We start from the raw sequence: 25,481 nt of genomic DNA, 5'->3' as shown, positions 1-25,481 counted from the left end.
ATTGTTTACTGAGTATTTTAAGACCACTGTTGAGACCTCCTGCTCAGGGGGAAAAGAAGGATTCCTTTCCAAAAATACTGCCCATTGGCAGTGTACGTGTTCACCCAACAGCCCTGATGGACCTGGACAGCGAGATTAGGGTTGTTTTTCTGCCTGTTTACACAACGTCCTGTCCTCAGCCCACGCGTGGATCAAGGATCACTGCGACTTTCAAGTCCCATTATTTAAGAAACACATTTTGTAAGGTTATAGCTGCCATAGGTGTGATTCCTCCAATGGATTTGGACAAAGTCAATTGGAAACTGTGTAGAAAGGTTTAACTATTTTAAATGCCATTAAGAATATTCATGATTCATGGGAAGAGGTCAAAATATCAGCATTCACTGGAGTTTGGAAGAAGTTGACTCCCAGCTCCCATGGGTGCCTTGGCACAGTTCGAGACTTCTGTGGACGATGTTAACGGCAGGCGTGGTGGAAATCACAAGTGAAGCAGAATTAGAAGTGGAGCCTGAAGATGTGACTGAAGTGCTGTGAGCTCGTGATAAAACTTGAATGGATGAGTTACTTCTTATGGACGAGAAGAGAAGTGGTTTCTTGAGGTGGGTCTGCTCCTGGTGAAGACGCTGTGAAGATGGTTGAAGTGACGACAGAGATTTAGAAGGTGACGTAAGTTTAGTGGACAGAGCACCAGTAGGGTCTGAGAGACCGACTACCACTTTGGGAAAATGCTGCCAGTCGGCACTGCGTGCCACAGAGAGACTGTGTGTGACAGGAGGGTCAGCGGGCGAGGGGCTGTCGTCCTGCTGAGAAGCCACCACAGCCTCCGGCCTGGCCGGTCAGCGGCTGTCACTGTTGAGGCAAGACCTCTATCCGCAAATGACTACAGCTCTGTGAAGGCCCAGGGGACAGTTAGTGTATTTTAGCAATGAAGAATTTTTTCAATTAAGTTATGTACATTTTTTTAGACAAAAAAATACTTGAAGAAATTTGGCTGTGAATTTTCCAAGCTGAGTGAAAACTGTAAACTCAAGATAGAAGCAGCTCAGACCCAACACCCCCCCACACACACACACCCATGAAGGAAACAACACAGAGGTGTATCGTCACTCAGAGCCAGTGGGAAGGCACCAAAATGAAGAAGCCGCGTCATGAGCCAGGAGCACAGCTTGGGGGGCAGCTGGTTTCTCGTGGGGAGCAGTGCGAACTGGAAGACAGCACACAGCACCTGTAAAGTACCAAAAGGAAAACAAACTGTCAACCTAGAGTTCTGTGCCCAGCAAGTCTGTCTTTAGAAAACAAGGGTGAAAGAAAGATGTGTTTAAACACACACAGATAAGAGAACTCATCGCCAGCAGACCCACGCTGTAGAAAGGGGCGGGGGCCACGGCACAGGCAGAAGGACATGGGACAAGATGGAAATCTGCGTCCACGTGAGAGCAAGAAGAGCGCCCGGAATGATGAGTACAGGGTGAATGCTTAATTTTCTACTTAAATCTCTTTACCAGATAATCAACTTAGATAAAAATAATAACTGTATTTTGGGATCTATAACATTAGGGTGAAATGAATGACAATAGCACACATAACATTTGGAAGGGGAGAAATGGAGCTATATCGTTGTAACTTTTTAATTATTTCTTATTTTTTAAATATAGTTGACGGTGATTAGACATTGTATCACTTAGTAAGTAATCATCGCAGTAAATCTCATACCCATCTGACCCTGTACATAGTTACCAGCATATGACTGTATTCCCCGTGCTGTACTTTACACCCCAGGACTGTTCTGTGAGTGCCAATTTGTACTTCTAAATCCTTCTCCTTTTTCACCCATCCCCTCAACCCTGCTCCCGTGTGGCAACAGGCAAAACGTTCTCTGTATCAGTGAGTCTGCTCCTGTTCTGCTTGTTTATTTATTTTGATTTTTAGTTCAATTGTTACAGATATGTATTAATTGCCATAGTTTTTTACCTTTTTATTCCTTCTTCTTAAAGAAGGCCCTTTAACATTTCACGTAATGCTGGTTTGGCGGTGATGAACCCCTTTAGCTTTTTCCCGTCTGGGAAGCTCTTCACATGCACTTTGGTTCTGAATGACAACTTTGCTGGGTAGAGTAATCTGGGTTGTAGGTTCTTGCTTTTCATCACTTTGAGTGTTTCTTGCCACTCCGTCTGGTGGGGCCCAGTGGGGTAGCCTCCGCAGGCTCCCAAGCTGGGCGCTCTAGGTGCCCCCTGCGAGGGCTGCGTGCACTGTCCTGTTGCAGTGGATCCTTGATTGCTTTTGGCGTCACTGGGAGGTATTGACCCCCAGGCCTTGTGGCCAGAAGGACTGGCTGCAGCCGCAGCGGAGGAGCTGCTGTGCAGGAGCCGACCCTGTGGGGCAGGACATGCTTCAGTGGGGCTTCGGTGCTCACTGAGGCCGCCCCTCGAGGGTCCGGTGGGGTTGTAATCCAGTATGCCCTGACGCTGTCCAGCAGGTACACTGGCTCTGGGGCCTCCTGGGAGGTGCAGAGTCAGCTGTCAGCAGATGGCTCCTACTGGAGTTGAGCTCGGAGTTGCTCAGGAGAGGCCAGGTGTGAACCAAGGTGTGAACCAGCGTGGGCTGCTACTAGTGCCAGGCTACTGAGTTGGTGGCTGAGGCTCCGCAGAGGCCAGGTGCTGCTTGTTTGAGAGATTTTAGGAAAGTCTGAAGCATGAGGCAAGAGAGGCCATTTGTATGGAAAAGCCACTGGAAATGGCTCGATGGGCCCGAAAGTTGGGTGGGGTGGCCTCTCTGGAGATCACCAGGGTGGGGCAAATGGTGCGAGCCAGGTTGATGGAGACTCAGCTGTGCTGCTTGCCTGCTGGCTCTGTGGGGCAGGGCACAGAAAAGGAACGGTGGCCTCTGCCAGCACTTTTTCTGTCAAAAAGCTGCCTCCCACGCAGCTGTTGCCCTGATACACAGTTCAGCTCCTCCCCATGTGTCCCTGGTTCCTTTCCATCTGCGGCCCCAGTGCCATAGCCCAGGGGGCGTTGGTCCAAATAAGTCCATGCCAGGCCATTTACGAGGAACTGCCTGGGACTCCAGAAGCCCTCCTCACTCAGCCAAAATCCCTGCTGGCTTTTACAGCCAGAAGTTCTGGGGACTTGTCTTCCTGGCACTAGATCCCTGGGCTGGGGTGTCTGCTGTGGAGCTGGGACCCCTTGCTCCTCAGGTGGGACCTCGGCAGCCAAGACATTTCCCGTAATTTTAAGCCGCCACACGGGGGTGCGGGACTGGCCCATTTTTCTGCGTCTTCGCCCCCCTACCATTATCGATGTGGCTTCTTCTTTAACTCCCTAGTTGTAGGACTTCCATTCAGCTAGAGTTGAGGCAGTTCTGAATGATGGTTATTCTGTAGTTTAGTTCTGTTTTTGATGTGGTTGTGGGAGGGTTCAAGTTATGCATTCACCTACATTGCCGTCTTGATGGGAAGTCATACTGTAGTTTTTTTATGCGTGAAGTAGTATGATGTTGTTGGCATGTCGGCTGTTAAAGAGGAATACCATAACCCTAAAGCAACCACCAAAAGAGCTACACCTAATAATCTAACAAAGGAGATGGAATGCAATAATAAACAGTACTCAGTTAATCCAAGAAAAGGCAGAAAAAGAGGAAAACGCAGAAAGAATGATTGCACAAGTAGGAAGGGGGTCGACTTCCTCACACCTGACCCAATTAATTAAATATAAGTTCTGTAAACACCTCCAATTAAAAGGCAGAGGTTATCAGATCAGATTAAAAAGAAAGACCCAGTTATATATTGCCTTCAAGAAACACACATTTAAAGTAAACAAATAGGTGACAAAGGAAAGAATGGAAAAAGATATACCAGCCTAACCCTAGTCAGAAGAAAGTGGGAATGGCTGGTTAATGTCAGACATAATAAATCACAGAGCAAAGAATATTATCAGGGGTAAGGAACATAATTTCCTAGTGATAAAAGTTTATCAAGAGGGCATAACAAGCTGGAATATTTAGAGTTTCAAAATATATGAAGCAAAAACTGATAGAACCGAAAGAATGGACAAATACACGACTATAGTAGATTTCATTGCCGCTGTCTGAGTAACTGACCTTGAGTAAGCAGGGAATCTTTAAAGATGTAGTGGGTTTGAACAGCACTACCAGCCCTAGTTGACACTTGTAGAACAGTCCACCCAGCCACAGCAGAAAACAGACTCTTCTCCAGTGCACATGAAGCTTTTCCAAGATCAACCGCATCCGGGACCATGAAACAGTGCTCAGCAGACTCAGAAGGATTCAAGTCCCGTGCAGTGTGCTCTTTGATTGCAATGGAATTGAAGTAGATATAATAGAGAGTTAGGAAAGTCCCCCCAATTTTTGGAAATTAAACAATACATTTCTGAGTAACCCATAGATCAAAAGCAAATCAAAGTAGAAATTAGAAAACATTCTGACCCGAATGAGAGTGAAGACACAAATATCAGAATTTGTGGAATGCTGCTAAACAACACCACCAACAAACCCCAAATAAGCAGAAGCAAGGCAGTGCTGACGATCTCAGCAGAAATCAGTGAAACAAAAAGCAGTGACTAGAGGAGAAAAAGATTCTAATAAAAAGCCAGTCCTTGAGGTCAGTGTGATCAGGAGAAAAAGAGAAGGCACAAGTCACCAACAGCAGAGGGAGAGGCACCAGACAAGTCAAAACCTGGGCAGTCCTCTGGGAATGGAACTTCTGGGGGACTGCAAACGCGCAAGGCCCCTCCCTGGGCTTCCACACGTCCACCCCTGCGTCTCCCATGGCCACAGGGCTATTGGGTCCCGAGGCCATGATGGACCTGGGGAGGACGAATGGGAGCAAAACACCAGCTTCCTTGAGTACATGAGCCTGCGATTAACTTTCAGAGTGCTGAAACACTTGATTGTGACCATTTTTGCCTGAGTTCTGTTGCGATGCTGTGAAGACAGCTCCTCTCTTTGTAACATCCTTCCCGGACCCTCCTCCCCTACCTTCGCCAGGACTGAAATGCTATCACTGTGGGGCTTCAGTGAGAATGTATTTTGACAGCTGCTGTGGAGATAGTCACATGACAAGGGGCCTTCCTGAGTGGCTTGCATATCGTGAGACCCTAGTCTCAAAGGGAAACATGAGAACTGAGCCACCTGTCTGTTTTGCTTTGCTGCTTTTTCGTGTCCTAGGTGGACAATCAGCTCATTGGCACCACTCAGCCCTTCATGCTGTATGTGACTCCCCTGAGCAACGAGAATGAGGTCGTGGAGACAGGCCCCGCTGTGCAAGTGAACGCCGTGAAGCTCCCGAGTAAGAGCGCACTGACCAACATCTACAAGGTAGGTGGGCGGGGCTCCGCCCTGCGGGAGCCTGATCTGTCCCTCTGAGGGCAGGCAGCAGAGTGCAGGGCGTGGATGGAAGGAGTCCCGTGGGATTGAGGGACAAGTGGCTTATTAAATTGTGTAAAGGAATTGACGGGAACTCCTCTGAGCACTTGATATTCTCAACTGTGGGTTCGATGACCGTGTAGGCAGTAGCTCTGAATCCACTGGGGTCAGAGTTTGTGGGAAAGGGTAGCATCTTCTAGATGATGTAGACCAGGCAAGATCCAGATATATTACTAAAATGGAGTAACCCACAAGACTGCTGAAAAGGGCGGGGGATGGTTCTGACCTCGGGACTGACATCTCTGATGTAAGCTGCCACACCATTTGCTAAAAGTAGACAATTCCAGTAATAAATTCTCTTTCCTGGAGAAGTCTGCATGTACAAGCTAGCTGTTACAGCAACAAATTCTGGAAAAGTAGGAAATGACAAAGGGCTTGCTTCCCATATTTCTGGTCCTTTGTCACTGGGGTCATGAGGCCAAGCCTCAAATCCACAGGCCGGTCCTACTGCTCCTTAAACTTGCCACCAGCCATGCAAGCTCAGTACCGTGAAGTTCTGCCCCCACTCTGCGGCCGAAAGTATTCAGACTAATGAGACGCAGGTGCCCTCGGAACCGAACGATGGGGTGGTGAATTGTCTAAACATCTGGAATTTTTGGCTAATTGTAACAATGTAGAGAGAGATGGGCCAGAAATAATTTGGCAATAGGACTATAAAATCAGGTTGAGTAAAGAAACCACATCATGTCACTGCGGCCTTCTCGGTGGCACAGAAAAACAGAGCTTTTTCCTGGGTTCCCACCGTAAATCAGAATCTCTGCATCTCTAGCATCTGATGATCACGGCTCAGAGGTTCACGGTGCAGATCGAAGAGAAACTGCTCCTCAAGCTGCTGAGCTTCTTTGGCTACGATCAAGCCGAGTCAGGTAATGCCGAACGTTCTGGGTTTGTATCTGGGAATTGGCCCAAGGACGGCATCTTCCAGCCTGCTTGTGAAAACAGGGTCTCCGAGTGCCTGACAAGCTCCCTTTCCACTTCGTTGCCCAAACTAGGGAGGGTTGTGTTTCCGTTTTTCTCTTTCAAAAGGATTGCTTGTGGACAGACTGAGGTGCATCTGTGTCACGCAGTGAAGGTGGCTGCTCAAAGGCGTTCTGGGGTGCCCAGTGGTCAGACTGCTTTGTTTGCGTTTGTGGGCTCCTCTGCTCCGAGCTGACAGAGCGGTGCTAGTTGTTTCGCAGACCGCTGTGTTTCCTAACCTCTGTTTGTGCGGCAGACTCAGGGCCAGGATCAGAAGTCCCTCTGGCGGTTTCTTTGGTGCAGTTGGGGGAAAGGACCAGCGAGCCTCAGTCCCTCAGCTTTTTACATTTTATCCCCTGATGTTTTGCAAGGGTTTTTAGTTACTTTACTCTTCTTTAGAGAGGGGAGTAAGATAAGCTGTTGAAAAACCTAATTTTCCAGCAGTGCTACAGAAATAATTTAGCCATTGTGTCTTTATTTTAGATTCCTCATTGTGGCCTTTGGAAGACTATTTACAGCCTAGAGAAAGTCAGTAATGCTTAGTCTCTTGAGGACTAAAGTACAAATTGAGCCTGAAGAAATGATAAGATAGAAACAGTTATGTTTATTGCCCAAGCTGGCTGGAGAAAATTAAAAATCCCTGGGACATGTGTATACATGCACATAAAGATATACCGTGCAAGCGAAGTATTTTTGCCCTTTTTATTCCAGACTTGAAATTTATGCTTTAAGTGTATTTGGGATCAAGAGCATGATGCTCTCTGATTAGTGCTGGTTTCCGCCTTGGGTTGGAACAGTGTTTATCTTGGTCACTTGAGGGCCTGCCTGCCAGGTACTTGTCTTTGGCGCCTCCCTGAGGAGCGTTGCTTTGAATTCGATTGGCTGTGTTTTTGCTGTGAGTTGCTGTGAATGCTGACCCCCACCCCCGCCGCCCCGCAGTGCGGTGGAGCGGACCGAGACTTCTGCAAAAGCCTTGCCCTACGTCCGTCCGAGTGTCTGCCCTGCCGCTTCTGTGCCCCGAACACAGATAAGCTGGTCTCCGTCGCCGCGTCATTTTTTTTTTTACCTATTTCCTTTTTTTGTAAATAGAACTATAATAAACTTAAAGCATTAATTTACTTGATAATCAGTGCTTTAATTATCTTTGTGTAGTATCTTTGGCTTTATTTCCAAAGCACCCGAAGCCAGGTGAAAATAAGCTGCCCGGATGGGTGTGGGCGCAGCACCGAGTCAGAGAGCCCACCATGATGTTGGGCTGCCACCCCCTCACTCCCTGACACGGCAGGTGGAGCTGAGCCTGACTGCGCTGCTCCACGGGCGTTTTTTGTTTGGGAGCCAGGACGCGGCTCGTCCTGCCGCTGTTCTCTGGAGCCTGCAGCCTGTTGCTTGTTCAGGCGCCATGTTTCAGGTTCATTATTTATTGTTCATGCTGCTCGTTACGGTTCGGTCAGACTGCATTTCAAATGCTTACTGGGTGACCATCTTATGAAATAAATTCAGGAAATCTCGGTCACTTATAATAATAATAATAACAACAACAACATGGTTTTTAGAAAACTCTTTCCCAGCAGACGCACCCGCGACCTCGGGCTTCCCCCTGTGCAGTATTTTTCAGAAGACGATGTCTGCCGCCTGGTGTAGAGGCAGAAATCGAAAGATGAAGCTGTTGCACTTTTTCGATAAACAATGTGAAATAAATCTCCCTTTACAAGGAAATGGCATCAGGATACTGTACATCTTACTGAACCCTGAAAACCAAATTTAGAAAGATAGATGTTTACTTTTTATGTGAATTTTAAAAATGTAAATGTGATATCTGAATCCTAAGACTTCAGGAGATTTATTTCTTACAAAGCAATTCTGTGTTTGTAGCAGAGGTTGAAAAGTACGACGAAAATCTCCACGAAAAGGCGGTTGAGCAAGGCGGGACGCCAGTTCGCTACTACTTTGAAAATCTCAAAATCAGCATCCCCCAGATCAGGCTGAGCGTGTTCACCTCCAACAAGCTGCCCCTGGACCTCAAGGTGAGCTGGTACCTGGGTCAGCGTCACAGAACGACTTTTCCTTGGCAAAGAATGAGCACGTGTACTCTTCGCTTTTTCTGTCAGCATCATTTGTAGCAGACATTTTTATAGGCTTCTTTTTTAGAAGGTTTATTGACTCACATATATATATGTGTGTTGTATGTATATATGTACGTATGTATACAACACATATATCTTTTTAATGTTCAAGTATGACTTTGCTAAAGATTAAGGCACAACAAGAGTGAACACAGAGAACTACATTAAAACCCTGCTTAGCTCTCAGCTTATCTCCGTGAGGTAAATGCCCCCCTCCTAGGGCTGCCCCCAGACCCAAGAGGAAAGATAGGACCAAGACAGTGTCTTCCTTTGTGCCCCAGACCTGCCTGCCCTTCTGGTCCTCTTCTCTCTGTGTCCGCCTCGTCTTAAATGGTTGACACTAGAAATGTCTGTGACCTCAAGGAAAACGTGGCCCCGTACCCACTACGCCCAGAGATGTGGCCTTGCCTCCCCCCACGCCAGGACATGACACTCTCCCAAGTCACTGTGACATGTACCCAACAGGTCCAGTTGCAAACCATCTTCATCTGCTGCAGTAAAATCTGTTTTAAGAAGGGCCGGGGCTGTGGTTCAGCTCCAAGCCTATCTGACTCGGAAGCCTCTCTCCATATTTTTCTCCTACACAACGCTGCCCCGTAGGATATAAGGAGTCAGAGCACTTTGGAGCCGCAAGAGTCCTCAGTGATGCCCTTGCTCAGTGAACAAGGGCATCGGAGCTGCAGTGTTTTGTCCCTCAAGTCATGGAGGTGGTGATTGCAGCAGGAAGAGAGCCAGACGACTGTTGGAAGGTCTTGCCTTAGGGTGACTCTTGAGTGCAGCTTGCACCTGTTGCTTCTGGTTCTTTGCCTCTGCTGCACTTGAAGATGGTTATCAAGCCCCGCCCCCCACCACTAACCACCAGTCTAAGGCTTTTCCATTGCTCTGTGCTCCCCTCTTTAAGATGCCGCAGGGTGGTTTGTGTTTGGAACAGGATTAGCTGAAGACACCAACAGGTAAGTGATAACCCCGGAATAGTAAGCTCAGATGCCCACAGGAACTGTGGTGGCAGCGCAAGTCAGGGAGCAGCGCGGCGGCGACCGTGGCCCACGGCGTGCATGTGCTCCATCTGAGGGGCAGCGTGGCTCAGCTCTAGCCACTCGTTCCAGGGCAGTGTGAACCCAGTGCCGCCAGATCTTCAGATTTTTTAAGTGAAGCCGGAAATCTGGGTTTTTATGTGGAATCTCCTAGTTTTTAAACAGTTGGCAACCAATCTGAGTTCTTCTGTGGGTTGGTTTTTTTTTTAAACCTTGTGGGCCTAACAAAACACATGTGCGGGCCTCATGTGGCCCACGGTTTGCCAGCTCACAACTTCTAAAATGGACTTTCAGGTAACAAGACCATAGTCTGGTCAACATCAGATCATATTTGGGGAAGGAAGGAACACGAGCGACTGCTTCCTGAAGGCAGTGACCCGATTCTGAGCTGTGGGACGTGCCGGCCGGGGTTCCAGCCGGGGCCCCTGGAGCAGGAGCTGCTCCTGCAGCCGTCCTGGGAACAGGGCACGGCGCCCTTCCCAACGGGCTGTCCCTCCCGTCAGTTTAATTTGCTTCCATTTCATGTTTCCCAGGAGACTGGAGATACTTATAATTAGCATGGGAGTAGGGGGAAAACCATGGGAAAACCACTATCTTGCTAATATCCACAAGTATCCACTTGACTTATGTGACCCTTTGGAATGGGTTTGTTTGATAAAGTATATATTCCCCCAGAACACTTGGCATTCACCCAACAGACCAATGTTAAGCATTTCCTGAAAGTTAAGGGCTTCTTGTTTTTTAAATCATCTGACTAAGAAACACAGACACCTAAATATTCCTTTCAAATTGCTCCCAGCAGAATACTTTCCCTCAGGCTGACAAATGCAGGATGATCTTCTCCCGTGGAGGCAGCTCAGACCCCCAGTTACGTGGTCTCCACGCTTGCATGTGCTCCCCGCACACGACAGACTGGGAACCATTCGGGGCCAATGTTTCATCTGGCACTCTGTTTAGGGAACATTCTTTAAGGCATTCTTCAAATGACTGTTAAGTGAATTGAGTGGAGCAGCCTCGTTATGAGATGGGGGGCGGGGGACCCTCTGAACAGGGTACATTAACGTTTCAAGCAGGGTGCTGGGAATTGGGACTTCAGAGTTAAATTCTCAGCTTGTGGAAGTCACCGTTTTACTGTGACTTGAGTTCTCCTGGTGGAGTCTGGGTCTCATAAAATAATGTCATTTATTCAAAGAGTTTCCTAACAGACTGATACCCCTTTATTAGCTGCTCTCAGGAAGAGCAGCGTGCTCTCGGGTTGACGTGTGATGGCTGAGAGGATGTGCTTAGGCAACAGAGCCCCATCCCGGAGCAGGAGGAACAGGAGTCTGACTGAGAGGTAACCCCGTCTTTGGTGCTGGAGGAGTAATTACCTTTATTCCCTTGACTCCGGCCCAGAAGTGAGGCTGTCAGAAACCTCAGAGCGACGTCTCTTCAGTGCACGCTGCGGGTGCGCTAGTGCAGACAGCGTCTGCGCCGAAGGACTCCCAGCAGCCTCACTGCTGCCGCCTCAACTAGGTTCCTTCCTCTGTGATGGGAGAGGGGGAGATAATAAGTCCCACTTCACAAGTGCAAAGAGGGAAGCCCAGCACCCCTCCGTTCTCCCAAGTCTGCACGGCAGAGAGCGGAGTCATATCCAAAATGCCAGGTAGCTTACATGCTCTCCTTTTTACAAAAAGATCAAAAGAGGCCAGGAGCCTTTAAAAGGTTTCACAAGGTGGCCTACAGCGGTTCTTTTCCCATTTAGAGCATGGGGGTATTACAAAAGAAGGGCTTTAATTGAGCAATCTAGTTTGGAAGAAAACCCACATTTTAATGGTCAGAGAGCAAGAGGGTGGGGGTGAGGGGGAATTTCAAACAAAGACACTATTTAAAAAGCCTAAAACTGTCTTCTCAAAGGCTTGAAATAATTTGTTGGGAAACTTCAGACCCTTTACTTTTTTCCTCCCCTTCCTAAATAAAAACCAGATTTGTTAAAGGAAAAAAGATCCGGTATTGTTAATTGTATTTCAGAAAGTGCCAGAGAGGGAAATATCCCTGTAGTTTTAAACACTGTCCCAAGAGGGAAATGGGCAAATACCCTGCTTCACATAAACAGTCTCTATGTACCATAAATAAACCTTTAAAGAATGAATTCCAGACAGCTTTGTTTGGTGCAGGATAAACTAAGAAAGGAAAGGACGTGGCCCAGGGACTGGCTGGTGATCTGGGAGCCCATGGCCTGTGGACAGGTATTTCTTCGTTCAACTCAATAGAGTTTCTGGAGGACTGCGGTGGTTTTTGTCTGCTGGAGGCAGGAGTAAACACTTTCGTGTTTTTATGAGGAACCTGTGAGCCCAGATTGTTTCCCCCAGAATCCATTTTAGAACAGGAAACTGCTACTCAAGCAGAGAAGCATCAGCTTTGTATTTGATCAGTCCTTTAGTTACTACGTATAAGAAAAGTCCCGTTTTGCTCTTTCCCTCTCGCCGTTTCTACGTTGACCAGAACAGCCTGAAGGTGGCAGGATAATTCATAGCAATCGCTGTATCTTAGCCTTTTCAGATGTGGGGGCCCAAAGGCAGTAAATGACGAGGTAAAGAGCACTTTTATTGAAGGGCTAGAATATGGCCTTGGTACAGACAAAGCACATTAGCCATTCAGAAAGAGGGTAGGTCTCTGTTGAGGCTTTTGACAAGTACAGGTTTCCAAGTCGTTGCTAGTCTGTGCGGCTCCTCCTCTTCCAAGTCGGGCTGCACCGAGGAAGCTGGTGCACCGAGGAAGCTTTTTGCTTAGGCCTTTGTTTCGATCTCCTTTCCTCTTCTTGGGGAAGAACGCCGTGCTCGGAGGTGCTGACCAAACAAATGCTGAGCTAACAGCAGTAGCTGGTTTCCCAGCATGTTTGTTCGGTTGCTCTGAGCGAGGCAGGTAAGCCCACTGGGCCTCAGTTTCTCTGTCAGTGACGTGAGAGGAAGAGAGCGTGCTTGTCACCCCATCATCGTTCACCACGGGTGAGTGAAGCGCACGTGGACGGACAGCAGAGAGTTTTTCAGGAGAAGTAACAGAACCCCCCCATTCTGGGCTTCGTGCTCTCCACCCAACAGGCAGTTCCTGCTGTGAAAACGAGCAGGTTCAGGTCTCAGGTCTGCTAGTAACTGTCCACGCCAGGTCAGGCTGTCCTCCTAACAGTTCTTTGGTTTTACTTCTAATAAAAAGAAGACTGTTAAGCTGAGTTAGCAGGTCAGTCTGAATTAGTTTGAGGATACTTTTGATCTCCAAAATGTTTTGTTCTCCAGGTACTTAGTAGAGGGATCTGAGCTGACTTCCCGAGGCACTGCATCCAGTGGCCTCTTTCCTGTCCTTTGCAGGGTCCTTGGTCTCATCTGATGTCCCCGACTGCTCGACGCCTGTCCTTGCAATTTCCTTCCCACTCCTGTATGTGTTTCTTCTGTCTCTTCCCGTTTTCTTTCTCTGGCTCCTCTTCTCCTCACCCCCATGTTAAAGGCCATTTTGTCTCGGAACTGAACTGTCTGGGTATATCACTAGTCCATTTTTTAAAGTCATATGATGAGTCTTGTATCTCCACTAACTTTAGAAGCTTTTGTGTAAGTTCTGTGTGTGATATAATTTGCAGATAGTTTTTCATTTGTCTTTTTACTGTGCTTTTGATGTGTCTGTTTTTTAGTCAGACAAAAGCTTTCTATTTTTATGTTGTCAAATTTATCCATCTTTCACCTCTTTGAATCTGAATTTTGAGTTACAAAAAAGTTTCAGTTTCCTTTTCTCTGGTTTTGGAAAATGTCATCTTCAATTACATGATTTCATTTCAGTTATGCACATGCTATGGTTCTCAAAGACTTTGAGGTAGACTCTGAACATACATGCCAAAATAATAAAAAATAAGTAAGAAAATAAAATAGAAAGTCCATTTAATTGCACGTGAAATTTTACTCTAAAGACGTGTTATCCAGTGGGAAATATATAGGTGTTTTAATAAGTGCCGTTAGACTAACTAGATAGCTGTATAGAAAAATGTAAAATTCAGTGTATTATTTATACTCTACATAAGGATAAATTCTAAGTGGATCAGAAATGTACTAACATTATTAGCATGAATAAGTGTTTTCACATTCAGAAAAGAAGAAGAATTTGGCATGCTCTCTAAAATCTTTGAAATATCAATCATGCTAAATAAAAATATAATTGGAAAATAAACCCTATCCAGAAAGTCTGAACTCACTTACAGCAGACCCAGTTTAGTTGAGAGCTACAAGAAAAGCTAGATTTAAAAAAACAAACCAAACCAAACCCAATAGTCTGTTTGAAGGTATTGGAAAGCTACCAAGACAGACAGGCTTGAGGGTTCCAGGTTTATGAGAGCGGGGGAACTTGATAAGGTGAGCGCAGCATTTACTTTGCTTTTATTCTTGAAACATTTGTGATTGGTCAGTGTAGTGGGGAGAAAGGTAGAGAAACATTTCTGATTGGTCAGTGTAGTGGGGAGAAAGGTAGAGAAGTCAAGCAGAAAGCAACTGCCAAAGGCAGAAATCCAAGTGAAGCTTCTGGCAATCTCCTGGGGCTGGCAGAGCAAAGTTGGACTTCTTTGCTACTAAAACAGCTGGTGGACTTCCGCCAAGATGGAGGCATAGGTGAATGTGCCGTGCCTTCTCACACAACCAAGTTTAGAGACAACTAAATATTAGCAACAGAAAACACAGCCAGAACACGGAAAATTGAACTTTTTGGAAGTCCGTTAACTACAAATTCTTCAGCCTGACCGGTAAGGGGAGAAACCAGCGGCTGGTGAGGGGTTGCACAGGAGGACTTGGTCAGACAGACTCAGGAGCTCGGAATCCAGACGCGCAGAATCCAGGCGCAGGGTTGGACCTAGTGAGCGACCGAGCGAGCCACCAGGCGAGCGATCGCGGAGGAGGCAGCGGGGAAGCGGTGCTGTGTGTTGACCGTGGTCGCCCATTTGTGCACGAGCGGACAGGCAAGGGAGTGGGTGGTTGGACCGGGGCCGGCGGGTCCCCGTGGCCAGCGGCAGTAGAGGGCACCGCCATTTCCCCGCTCTGACCACACCCCCACATACAGCATCACATCCCAGCGACCTGGGAGTCCAAGGCACCGCTTCTCACACTGAAAGGGCCAGAACAGACCAAAAATGTCACAAGTTCTCAAAGCCCCAGAGCCCATAGATCTAAGCGATGAAGAAATAGCAAAACTCTCAGACACACAGTTTAAAACACTAGTCATCAGGATCCTCACAGAACTGGTTGATTATACCCACAAACTAGACAAATATATGAAGGCGAAACTAATTGAAATGAATGGAATTGCACAGGACTCTAATAGCAATGAAAAGGAAACTGGGACTCAAATCAATGGAGTGGACCAGAAGAAAGCAAATAATGGCCAAACAGAAAAGAGTCAGGAAGCAAGAATTCAAAGAAATGAGGAGAGTCTTAGGAACCTCCAGGACATCTTTAAACGCTCCAACATCCGAATTATAGGGGTACCAGAAGGGGAAAGGCACAGCCACCAGTGGAACATTTATTTGAACAAATAATAAAGGAGGATTTCCCCAATCTGGCAAAGGAAATAGACTTCCAGGAAATCCAGGAAGCTCAGAGAGTCCCAAAGAAGTTGGACCCAAGAAGGAACACACCAAGGCACATCATAATTACATTAGCCAAGATTAAAATGAAGGAGAGAATCCTAGAAGCAGCAAGAGCTAAGGGGACAGTCACCTACAAAGGAGTCCCCATCAGACTGTCAGCTGATTTCTCAAAAGAGACCTTACAGGCAAGAAGGGTCTGGAAAGAGGTATTCCAAGTCATGAAATCCAAAGACCTACAACCAAGATTGCTCTATCCAGCAAAACTTTCATTTAGAATGGAAGGACAGATAAGGTGCTTCTCAGATAAGATCAAATTCAAGGAGTTCATCATCACCAAGCCCTTATTATATGAAATGTTAAAGGGACTTATCGAAGAAAAAGAAGTTAAAGAAACATGAACAGTGAAAGGACAACAAACTCACAGTTATTAACAACCACACCTAAAACAAAAGCAAACTAAAAGGACAGCTAGATCAGGAGCAGAACCATAGAAATGAAGATCTCAAGGAGGGTTAGCAACAGGGGAGTGGGAGGAGGAGATGGGGGGAGAAGGTACAGAAAATAAGTAGCATAGACAGTAGAAAATAGATGGGTGGGGCAAGAATAGCATGGGAAATATAGAATCTAAAGGACTTGAGACACATGGTCATAAACTAAAGGGGGGGTAATGGTGGGGATGGGGGGGTAGGGTGGAGGGGAATGAAAGGGGGAATAGAACAACTATAACAGCATAATCAATAAAAAATTAAAAAATAAAAATAAAACAGCTGGTAATTGAGGGGTAATGTGTTATGGAGAAGGGATAGGTGGAAAGAAGACCCCAGTAGTCTGAGCTGCTTTATTTTTTGTGACAGGTGCCAGTTTCTAAGTAAACTAGTCAAAAGCCAAGCAAAAAGTGGCAGCCAAAAGACAGAACACCTAAATAGACCTTTTAGCAGTTTTATGGTGCCGGGCAGAATAAAACTGGAGGAATAGAATTGGTTTTCAGTGGAGACCACTGAAGGACTATACCAGGCCTTTATTCAGACTGAAATTAGCCTTGAGAAAGCACAAATCCTGATTGGACGAAGCCCCTTTAACTGCGTGCCAGAAGCTGAAGACTCATCCAAAGTCCCTGTAAGTTTTCATACAAAATGCTGCATTCAATCCCAGAGCATCTGACTACCAAGAAACAGGACCAAGAGAAAACACAGACTGTACACACAGACCCACAGAAACCAATTACATTTCTACATGTGAGCACCAGTTACAGAGAAAAGGAATAGTGGAAGAATGTCACTTACTGAAGTGTTAAGAAAGCATCAAATACAGTATCATTATCTATTACCCAATCAACCCAAAACTTAGTGGCATAAAACAACCATTTTATTTGTCCATAATTTGAGGGTCAGAGTCAGGGCTGGAGTTAGCTGGGCGGTGCTTCTCTCGCCTGTGGTTTTTCACATGACCGTAGTCGTTGGCCATCAGCACAGACCGAATGATGTGTGATGCCTTGATCACCTATCAAGTGGTTGGTGTTGACTGTCAAAAGAACCTCCTCCCCCGGAATCGCTCATCTCCAAGGAAGCCAGTCTCAACTCCTCCATACGGTGGAAGCATAAAAAGGAAAGGGCACAAACTCTGTGATCTCTAGGGGCCTAGGCTCAGACGTCACAGTGTTACTTCTGCTGCATCTTCTTGGTTGAAGTAAAGTACCATGTCAGGGAAGATTCACATGGAAGGGAATTAGACTCCACTAATAGTAGAAGATGCAAAGAACTTATGGCCATTTTCAGTCTACCACAGATGCCTGGGAATAAACCCAACAAAGCGTGTACAAGGCCTCTACACAGGAAACAGTTATTGAGAAGAATATCAAAAGATCTACATAGTTAAAGGGGCATACCATATTAATACATTGGAGGATTCAGTATTGTAAAGTTATCATTTCTCCTCAAACTGATCTGTAGGCTCAATCAGTCTTGCTGAAAATTTCAGCACTGTTTATGTAGCAGATTGTCAGGCTGATTCTAAAGTTTACCTGGAAATGAAGAGTGTGAAGAGTAACCAAGGTAATCCAGACTAAAGAGAACAAAGTTGGAGAGCTTACACTATTAGATTTCAAAAGTTATTCTAAAATTGCAGTAATTAAGATAGTGTGATATTGGCAGATGGCAGGAGAAAATGAAATAGAGAATCCAGAAACAGATATATAAGTACAGTTACTTGAAAACCCGGAATTATCTTCTTGATGGTGGGTCCCTTATAGTACTGGCTTCCCCCACTAGGTGAGTGTTCTAGGAACCCATCTGGATCAGTGTGCCAGCTGGTGTTGTTGTGAGAGGCTGCGTTTGGCCTCATTGAATTTTTTTGAAGACTCTTTCAATGCGTTTGCCCATTTTTATGATGGGTGATTTGTGAGCGTACCTGCCCACACTGACTTGAGTGTTCAGCAGTTTTTGATCCAAAACAGCATAACCCTGGTGCCCCACCCTCCCTAGTCACCTGATCTTGCCTTGAGCAATTTTTTTGTTTGTTTCCCTGGATGAAAAAAAGTCCTCAAAGGGAAATGTTTTGCCAGTGTGGAAGAGGTCAAATAAAAAAACCACAGAAGCATCAAAATCGATGAGTTCAAAACTGTTTTGAATAGTGGAAAAACTGTCTCCCTAGGTGAATTGCATCAAAGGGAGAGAACTGTGAAGGTGACTGAAGTTTAAACATGTGAGAGTATTAGGTCCTCCCTCACATAGCAAAGTTTACACTGTACTACATTCAGGGATAGGATGATCTTTTCCATAAATACTAGCTAGTCAAGTAGAAATCCATTTGGAAACAAATGTATCTTGGTCTCTCCTTCACACTGCATATAAAAATGAAGTCCAAGTAGCTTATAGATTTTAATGTGAAGAGTAAAATAATAAAAATTCTATAAGTAAACATATGGGAATATCTTTATGATCTTGGTGCGGATAATAATTTCTTCACCTGGACACAAAGGTTGATAGTTTGGATTTCATTAAAACTAAGAACATCGGGCACCCTTCCCTTTTCCCCACTTCTTCCCCCCACAGGCATGCATCTCCTAAAGTCCAAGGGGTGCCACAAGACTCGAACCTGGGGAGCACTGGGCAGCAGCAGCTTGTCCCAGCCTAACCCCCCGAACCTGTCTCCAAGGCCCCCTGTTCCCTGACTTTCCAGTGAGCTGACCGTAGCCCTACTGTGGCTCATTTCTTTCACTGTGACTTAGTTTTCACTGAGCCAAAGCAGCCCACCTAGGCCCATTTCTTTCCTGTAGCATTTTGAGAGGCCAAAGCAGCCCCGCACAGGCTCTCTCATGTTTCCTCTTCTGGCCTAAGCCCTTGCTTATTTCACTGTCCTCAGCTTTAATACATGGACTCCGAAAATTAAAAAAAAAAGTCTGATCATCACAAAACACTACCAAGGGCTACAAGACTCGTCACAGAGTGGGAGAAGATACTTATATGAGTTTATGTTCAACACAGGACTTATATTTAGGATGTATAAGAAGAATTCCTACAAAGCAATAAGAAAAAAAAAAAACAGACAACCCACTAGAAAAATGAGCGAAAGTCTTGAACAGGCACTTTACAAAAAAGGATATCCAAACGACCGGTGCATATTCAGAACGTGATTAATCTCATTCCTCAACAGGAGAATGGAAGTTAAAGCCATAAAAATACCATTACACGCCCCCCCCCCGAATATTTTATTTTGACAGAGCCATTTGTACCCAGTGTCAGTGGGGATGTAGCGTGAGAAATTCTGCACACTGCTGAACACCAGATGGTGGTGTTCTGAGAGGCTGCATTTGGCTTCATTGAATATTTTTGAAGACTGACCAGTCTTCAAAAGACTGGGAGGGCTGACCAGTCTGCTGCTTCAGGAAACTGCTCAGCAGTGGATACTGAGATTGATGTGTACAATCTTTATTTGATTTGGGGGCATTTTATTCTTTGTGTTTTTTAAATTTTATTGAAGCTATTGGGGTGACACTGGTTAATGAAGTTACATAGGTCTTGCCCTGACCCGTGTGGCGCAGTTGGTTGGGCCTCGCCCCACAGCACACTGTTCATCAACAGCAATGATTTAACAGTGTCTCATTCATATATTAGAATCCATTGCAGCAGTAAAAATGAATGAAGTACCGCTGCGTGCAACAACCTAGTGAATCTCACAAGCTTAATGTTGAGTGTAAGACACCACATATAGCAACATGCACACTGATGGTTTTATTTATTTTTAGAGAGAGGGGAAGGGAAGAAGAAAGAGAGGGAGAGAAACATCAATGTATGGTTGCCTCTCACACACCCCTACCAGGGGCCTGGCCTGCAACCCAGGCACATGCCCTGACTGGGAATCAAACCAGCAATCCTTTGGTTCACAGGCTGGCACTCAGTCCACTGAGCCACACCAGCCAGGGCACAGACTGATGATTTCATTTATATAAAATGCACAGTGGGAAAAACTGATTTGTGGTCACAGAAGTCAGACTAGTAGTAACTTAGGGGAAGAGGGAGTAGTGAGTGGGCACCCACAGGTGGGCAGGGGGTGCTTCCTAGGTGGGGCAATAATCTGCTTCCCGGTCTGGGTGGTTGCGTGGTGTGTTCACATCGGGAAACTCCTTGACCTGTGCATTTGACGAGTGCACTTCCGTGGGTGTGGTGTGTGAGCACGTCAGTCAGAAACAAACCGCGACAAACACGCAGGAAACATCAGGGAGGGTTACGCTCTGAAGCTAATAGTGTTTATTTCTGTGTGTGATGTATCACTTTGGGTGACGTATGTATTTTTTCTCCTATTTTGCCTTTATAATTATGGAGGAAAATGCGTGCTTATAAACTTCAGGACCTCGGCTCTTATGGGAAAGGTAGCATGACTCGTAACACTCATGGGACCCAGAATTACATGCCCCGAGAGGCCATCCTGTTGGCTGAACTATGTCGTTTCCTTTCTTTCCTGACCAGGCCCTAAAAAGTACCTTGGGATTTCCGCTGATCCGGTTTGAAGACGCTGTGATTAATCTGGACCCATTCACTCGGGTGCATCCCTATGAGACCAAGGAGTTCATCATCAACGATGTCCTCAAGCATTTCCAGGAGGTGAGCTCTGGGGGCCCACCTAGTGGCTGGAGAGTGTTTGCAGGATGTTCCGGGGAAACGAAAGCAGAATGTTTGTTTTCGTGGTTTGGGAAATTCCGTTACTAAGACACTACTGTTGAGAACCCCGTTAAACCTTTCAGCTCTGATTGTTGAATTACTGGCCAGGTCACAGCCCGTGAAGCCTGCACACACCAGGAAAATCCCAAAACAGTACATTTGATTTAGGAGCCGTTAATCTTGTCCCTCAGAACTAGTCTCAGGGGCTTCCACGAGATTAGTCACAACTCTTAAGGGTTTAACCGATGCTTTAATGCTAACAAAGTACTGTGAACTCTTTATTTACTGGGCACGGGCCCCCTTTCGACAACCTCATGAATGTTGTGAGAGCTCGTGAGATCCTGCCCTCAAGTTGAACTTAAAAATTTTTTTAATCAAGTTGGACATTTTCCATTTTATATGTATTATCCAGGCCGCAAAGACCAAAATATAAAGCCAAGGCATACTCCTGCATGAATAGATAGGTCATGATCATGTCAAATTTATTTAGCTTTCAAAGTTAAAATGTATTCTATGCTTGCCTCCTTTTTCCCCTTCTCCCTCCCATTTTCCTGTTTTCCTTTTGTGTTTCGTTCCTGGCTGTTCCTAATTGGTGGCCATTCCCCTGAACTGTAAGGAGAGTGACAGGGCAGGTGTCAGTAGAACCTGGAACCTGGTGGGGGGTATGCAGAACGTGGAGGGTTCCTTCATAGGTCTGAACGTGTGCTGTCCCCTCGCAGACGGGGAGGGGCCGCAGATCCCCCCTCCGGCCTCCCTTTCCCTGGCACACTCTCTCTGCTGCTGATTAGTTCCTTCTCTGTGGGAGCAATGGAAAGGGGAGTATCGTGGATATATTGATATCAGTATGTGTAAAGGACCATTCCTGTTTCATACCTTTTTTATCCTTCTTTGAAGAATATTTGTAGGGAAACTATGAGTATTGGAGGCAGCCTCTGGGGAGTGAGCATTTGGGAGAAGTGTAGCTGGAGCTCGTGGAAGGCCAGGGGCTGGTGGGTGAGAATGAGAAGTGGTTGTCGGTGCCGATGGGGTGGAGGACGGTGCTGATTTCTGGCCTCTGAGTGGGGCCACTGCCTGCAGCTCTAACCAGTGCTGCTCTTCTTCTTGTTTCCTTCCATGTGCCAGGAGCTCCTCAGCCAGGCAGCTCGGATCCTGGGGTCAGTGGACTTTCTCGGCAATCCCATGGGGCTTTTGAATGACGTTTCCGAAGGGGTTACTGGACTGATAAAGTATGGAAATGTCGGGGGCCTTATCCGAAATGTTACACATGGAGTATCAAACTCTGCAGCCAAGGTAAGGAAATGGTGACCCTCCATTATCGTGAACCTCTGTGTTCCTGTGATTTTTTGGATAGCTGATAGGCTGTGAGGAGTTACGTGCATGGCCTTGCCTTCCTTGCCCTCCTTGCCCACTTACGCTGCCCTCCCTCACCTCTGTCAACCCACCCTGCCACTGAGTGCGCACTGCCTCCCGCCAGGCCTCGCGCTCTCTTCTCTGGGCCGCTGCCGTAGCCTGCTGATCCCGAGGCTGCCCTGCGCCTCCCGCAGTGCCACCAGAGTGAACTCACTCTCTGAAACACAGGTTGGATTGCGCCACTGGCCAGTCCGGAATTGCCCAGTGACTCCTCACAGCTCACACGATGAGGTCCAGAGGGGAACAGCCTCCTAGAAAGACGCGGCCCTTTAAGTCATCTGAATCCAGCAGCAGAAGGGCAGCGGCACAGGTCTCCTGTGTCTTGCTCTCAGGTGGCTTTTTCTTAGTGGCCTCTTGTTCAGTGGAGGTTTTGCTATTGCACAAGTGGTTTTTTGGCAGGAGCGGATTGTACGTGTGAAGCTGGAAAAGGTACAGGTAGTTGGCGAGGTGGGGGCTGCTATTTGACCACATGCAAAAGGCCGCCGAAGGTCTCTGCCCCCTCCCCTTCCTGTCAGCTCCACAAACTTGCAGCAATTGACCTTTTCACGGGAGAGTGGGTGTGGAGAGCCCCTGAGCTCTGCTCGTGGGTTGTAAAGTGTCTGCTGCGCAGTCCTAGGTGTGCTGCTTGCTTGCCTGGGCCAATGGGATGTGGGCACGGCTTTACCGTAGGAGACTCTGCTGGTGCCGCGTAGAGTTCATCCTGAAGAGCAGGTGAGAAGGTGGAGTCGATGACATTTCTGTACTGCGTGGCCTTCGGGGTAATGACGTGTGGAGCTGGGATCTGTTTCTGTTTACCAAACTGTTTTCTAGAGCCGATAGTTCTTTAGTCCAATCAGTTTGTTTAATGCTGTAGTTACAGTAAACCAAACCAAAAGGGTACAGTTTGACTTGTGGTTCAAAACAGGCAACGCTCTGACTTTGAGAGGAAGGTGAGAGACCTGTAAAATAATGGTTTGAAAACAGACGCGGGTTCAGAGTCCCGATGAGCACGTGCCCTCCGGCCTCGAACCACTTCTCACACTGCCCTTGGAGCCTCGTCCCGACGGCAGCGCAGACCTTGTCGGTCGAGGCACAGGTTCCCTGCTGAACTTGAGTTGTAACTGCCCGGGATAAAGGTTTTATTTAATTTCATTAAATTCTAATTAGCATAAGCAAGTCTCCCTTGGTTGTATAGTTCCTTTCTTTTTGTAACCTTGAGCTTTGCTTTAGTTTGAAAAATAAATGCTTTTATGGTTTACTGAGAGGCCTTTCTCAGCCTGGACTAGAAATGTACCTACTTTACTGGCTTTCTATGAGAATAAAATGAGATATGATGTCATGGAAACTTCAAAGAATACAGATGGAACAGGAGAAAAGGCTCTTTACTTTGACTCTTACATTTGCAGTGTAAAACATTCCGGCTGTAGCCACCAGGAAAAGGTACCTTGGAATAGAAGAGATGTATTATAGTCTATAGGGCGGGGGGTGGGGGGGGCTGTCAGGCACAGAGAGTGGGAGAGTCGGACTCCGCCTGGGCCGCTCTGGCTGGGACCAGCCCTCTGTAGGTAACCTCCTGGAGGAGAATGAAGAAGTTGGAAACTCACCTGTGGCCTCTGCCCAGGTGAGCCCTTGCGGGGTTTCCCCACGGTCTCCCCACGGCATGCTGAGGGGAAGGGTTGGCACTTTCTTCATTCTCTATCATTTTTAGAAGTCTCACTTATTTTCTGGTTCCTGCTTCCCCTGCAAAACTTTTTGAAGCTTAAGGGTCAGCCTGAGAATCTAACTTAAGCAGAGAGAGGTCAGAATGCTCCTTCCCTCTCCCTTCACTCCCAAATGTGTAAGAGGGCCTGAGCGATCCTGCATTCCCTGGAGTTCAGGTTTTCTGGTGCCGTTGGGTTTGCATAGAGGCACTGCTTTCCAGGACTCACGGCCTCTGGAATGGGAAGCCTGCTCCCAGGTGGTTGGGTCCTTCTTCACGTAGTTCTCTTGCCTTTAGTAAGCTCATCAGAATTGCCACCCCCACCTGCTATGCAGAGGAATTACTGTGCAATTTATTTTGATGCCAAGACCCCCGGATGTGTTTTTTGTGTGAAAATCAATCCATATCTGTCTAAGAAAAGAAAACAGACTAAAAATGACCACTTCACACTGGAGCTGATAGCTCCGAAAGCCATGTCTGCCAACCGCATACCCACTCCAGTCCTCTGCGATCTGCCCGGATGTAGTCTGGCCGAAGAGCTCCGTTGTTTCGTAGTTTTGTGGCTTGAAATCAGACCTTTAATGTTGCTTTGGGGGAATATTTTGTTTGCTTTTCTGTGTACACAAGAGGAGTTCAAGGAAGTGCAAATGGCCACCAGAGTTAACTGCTGGCCTGTGGGAAGTGTCCTTTAAAGGGGACCTGGGTCCCCATGATTCAGGAACGGGGGCAGAGAAGACGCACTGGGCCTCGCAGTGCAGCCAGCTGCCCTGCTGGGCCGCACGGGCCAGAGGGCTCTGACCCTGCTCCTCAGGCGTTGTGTGGAATGGAGCAGCTCCTTAAACCTCTCGAAATTAATTACAACTTCTTCTGGAGCAAGGACCTACATTTTTTAACTGGATTCTTAGGTTCTTGCTTCCCAAAAGATGATGTCATTCTTGTAGACATAGGCTTGTGTATTGAGGACTGCTGAGGGCTGATGGGCTACTCAAGTTCTGGTCCCACTCCTTGCTCTAAGTAATCCTGTTCTCTGTTAATCTCGAGGGGGTTTTCTTAACCTATGAAAAGATGATGGTCGTTTCCCCTGCCGCACTGACCTGAGGAGCAAAGGGGATGAAGCGCACGAGTGCCCAGTGAGACACCAAGAGGGAACCCGTCCTGTTGCTTGAGAAGGTGGCGGGCCTGCAGGTCTTGGTTGCCCTTGGACAGATGCTGTGAGTTATCCACAGCGAAGTTCTGATTTTGGGTCCGTCACATGCACTTCTGGGCTTCCTCATTACCTTTGAACTGTTATTTAATTTACCTAATGTTAGCCTCAAGGAGATAGAGCTAGGAAATAACCTGTGCCCTTTATTTCTCTTACCCTTTTCCGTTCCTTGCCCAGGAACCAGGTTATGGATTCCAGCTCTAAGGTGACGCAGGGACTGGCCTCCCTGCCGGGGCCTCTGTCCCCTGACTCCCTTGCCTGGGTCTTGGCAAAATAACTCTGACCTCTGAGTAGAACCTCCAAGATTGGACCCCCCCCCAAGGCCCTGGCAAGCCCCCCACTTCTGGAGCCCCTCGTGGACTCTGACCCATTTAGCAAAGGCACAGCGTGCCGAACCCTAACACCATGCCAGAGGGGCAGTGTCCACGCTGCAGGGATCTTTCTGGTCGGGTGTCGTGTGACCACCTGCAAGACCCTCTAACCCAGTGACCGTCACCGGTCTGCCGCAAGAATCTTTAAAACATGCAGAACCTGGCCGTCCAGCCCAGGGCTCCAACCTCTTTTCCCTAGAGTATCCAATGAAAAAAAAGGACAGTGGCCAACAGCAATGTCCGTCTGGTACGAATCCAGTGCGAACGAACCAGGCGCACACCTGTTATTGTCGGGTTGGCAACATACCCATTGTGGGGCGTGCTGCAGAATTTTAGTAGTTAGTCTCTGTGTGCCCGCAGATGAACAAGGTTGAGGGTCGCTGCTCTGATGTCTTTCAAAGCCAGAGGACCGAGGAGACGCCCACTGAACAAATTCCCTCTTCTATAGACTCCAGTTGCCCTTCTGTCTATAATTATTGTATAATATTTTCTTATACTTACAGGAAAATTACA

The 25,481-nt window shown here is 47.0% G+C and overlaps 1 protein-coding gene across 10 annotated transcripts in view; it reads left to right on the top strand.

Annotated features, from left to right (window-relative positions):
• The window catches only part of VPS13D (vacuolar protein sorting 13 homolog D), a 231,178-nt gene that overhangs the window by 131,111 nt on the left and 74,586 nt on the right, over positions 1–25,481 (top strand). For 7 of the 10 annotated variants that reach the window (XM_053660580.1, XM_053660578.1, XM_053660576.1 and 4 more), the window contains 5 exons: positions 5,182–5,331; positions 6,209–6,305; positions 8,269–8,420; positions 20,114–20,248; positions 21,428–21,595. In XM_053660580.1, the coding sequence (XP_053516555.1) occupies positions 5,182–5,331; positions 6,209–6,305; positions 8,269–8,420; positions 20,114–20,248; positions 21,428–21,595 (702 nt within the window). The remainder of the gene's footprint in view (positions 1–5,181; positions 5,332–6,208; positions 6,306–8,268; positions 8,421–20,113; positions 20,249–21,427; positions 21,596–25,481) is intronic. The other 3 variants (XM_053660579.1, XM_053660577.1, XM_053660575.1) reach the window with 1 other exon arrangement.

The sequence above is a fragment of the Artibeus jamaicensis genome, unplaced genomic scaffold, assembly GCF_021234435.1.
Source record: "Artibeus jamaicensis isolate MK-2021 breed Jamaican fruit bat unplaced genomic scaffold, CSHL_Jam_final scaffold_847, whole genome shotgun sequence".
NCBI classification, from domain to species: domain Eukaryota; kingdom Metazoa; phylum Chordata; class Mammalia; order Chiroptera; family Phyllostomidae; genus Artibeus; species Artibeus jamaicensis.
This window is presented reverse-complemented; position numbering and strand designations above follow the sequence as displayed.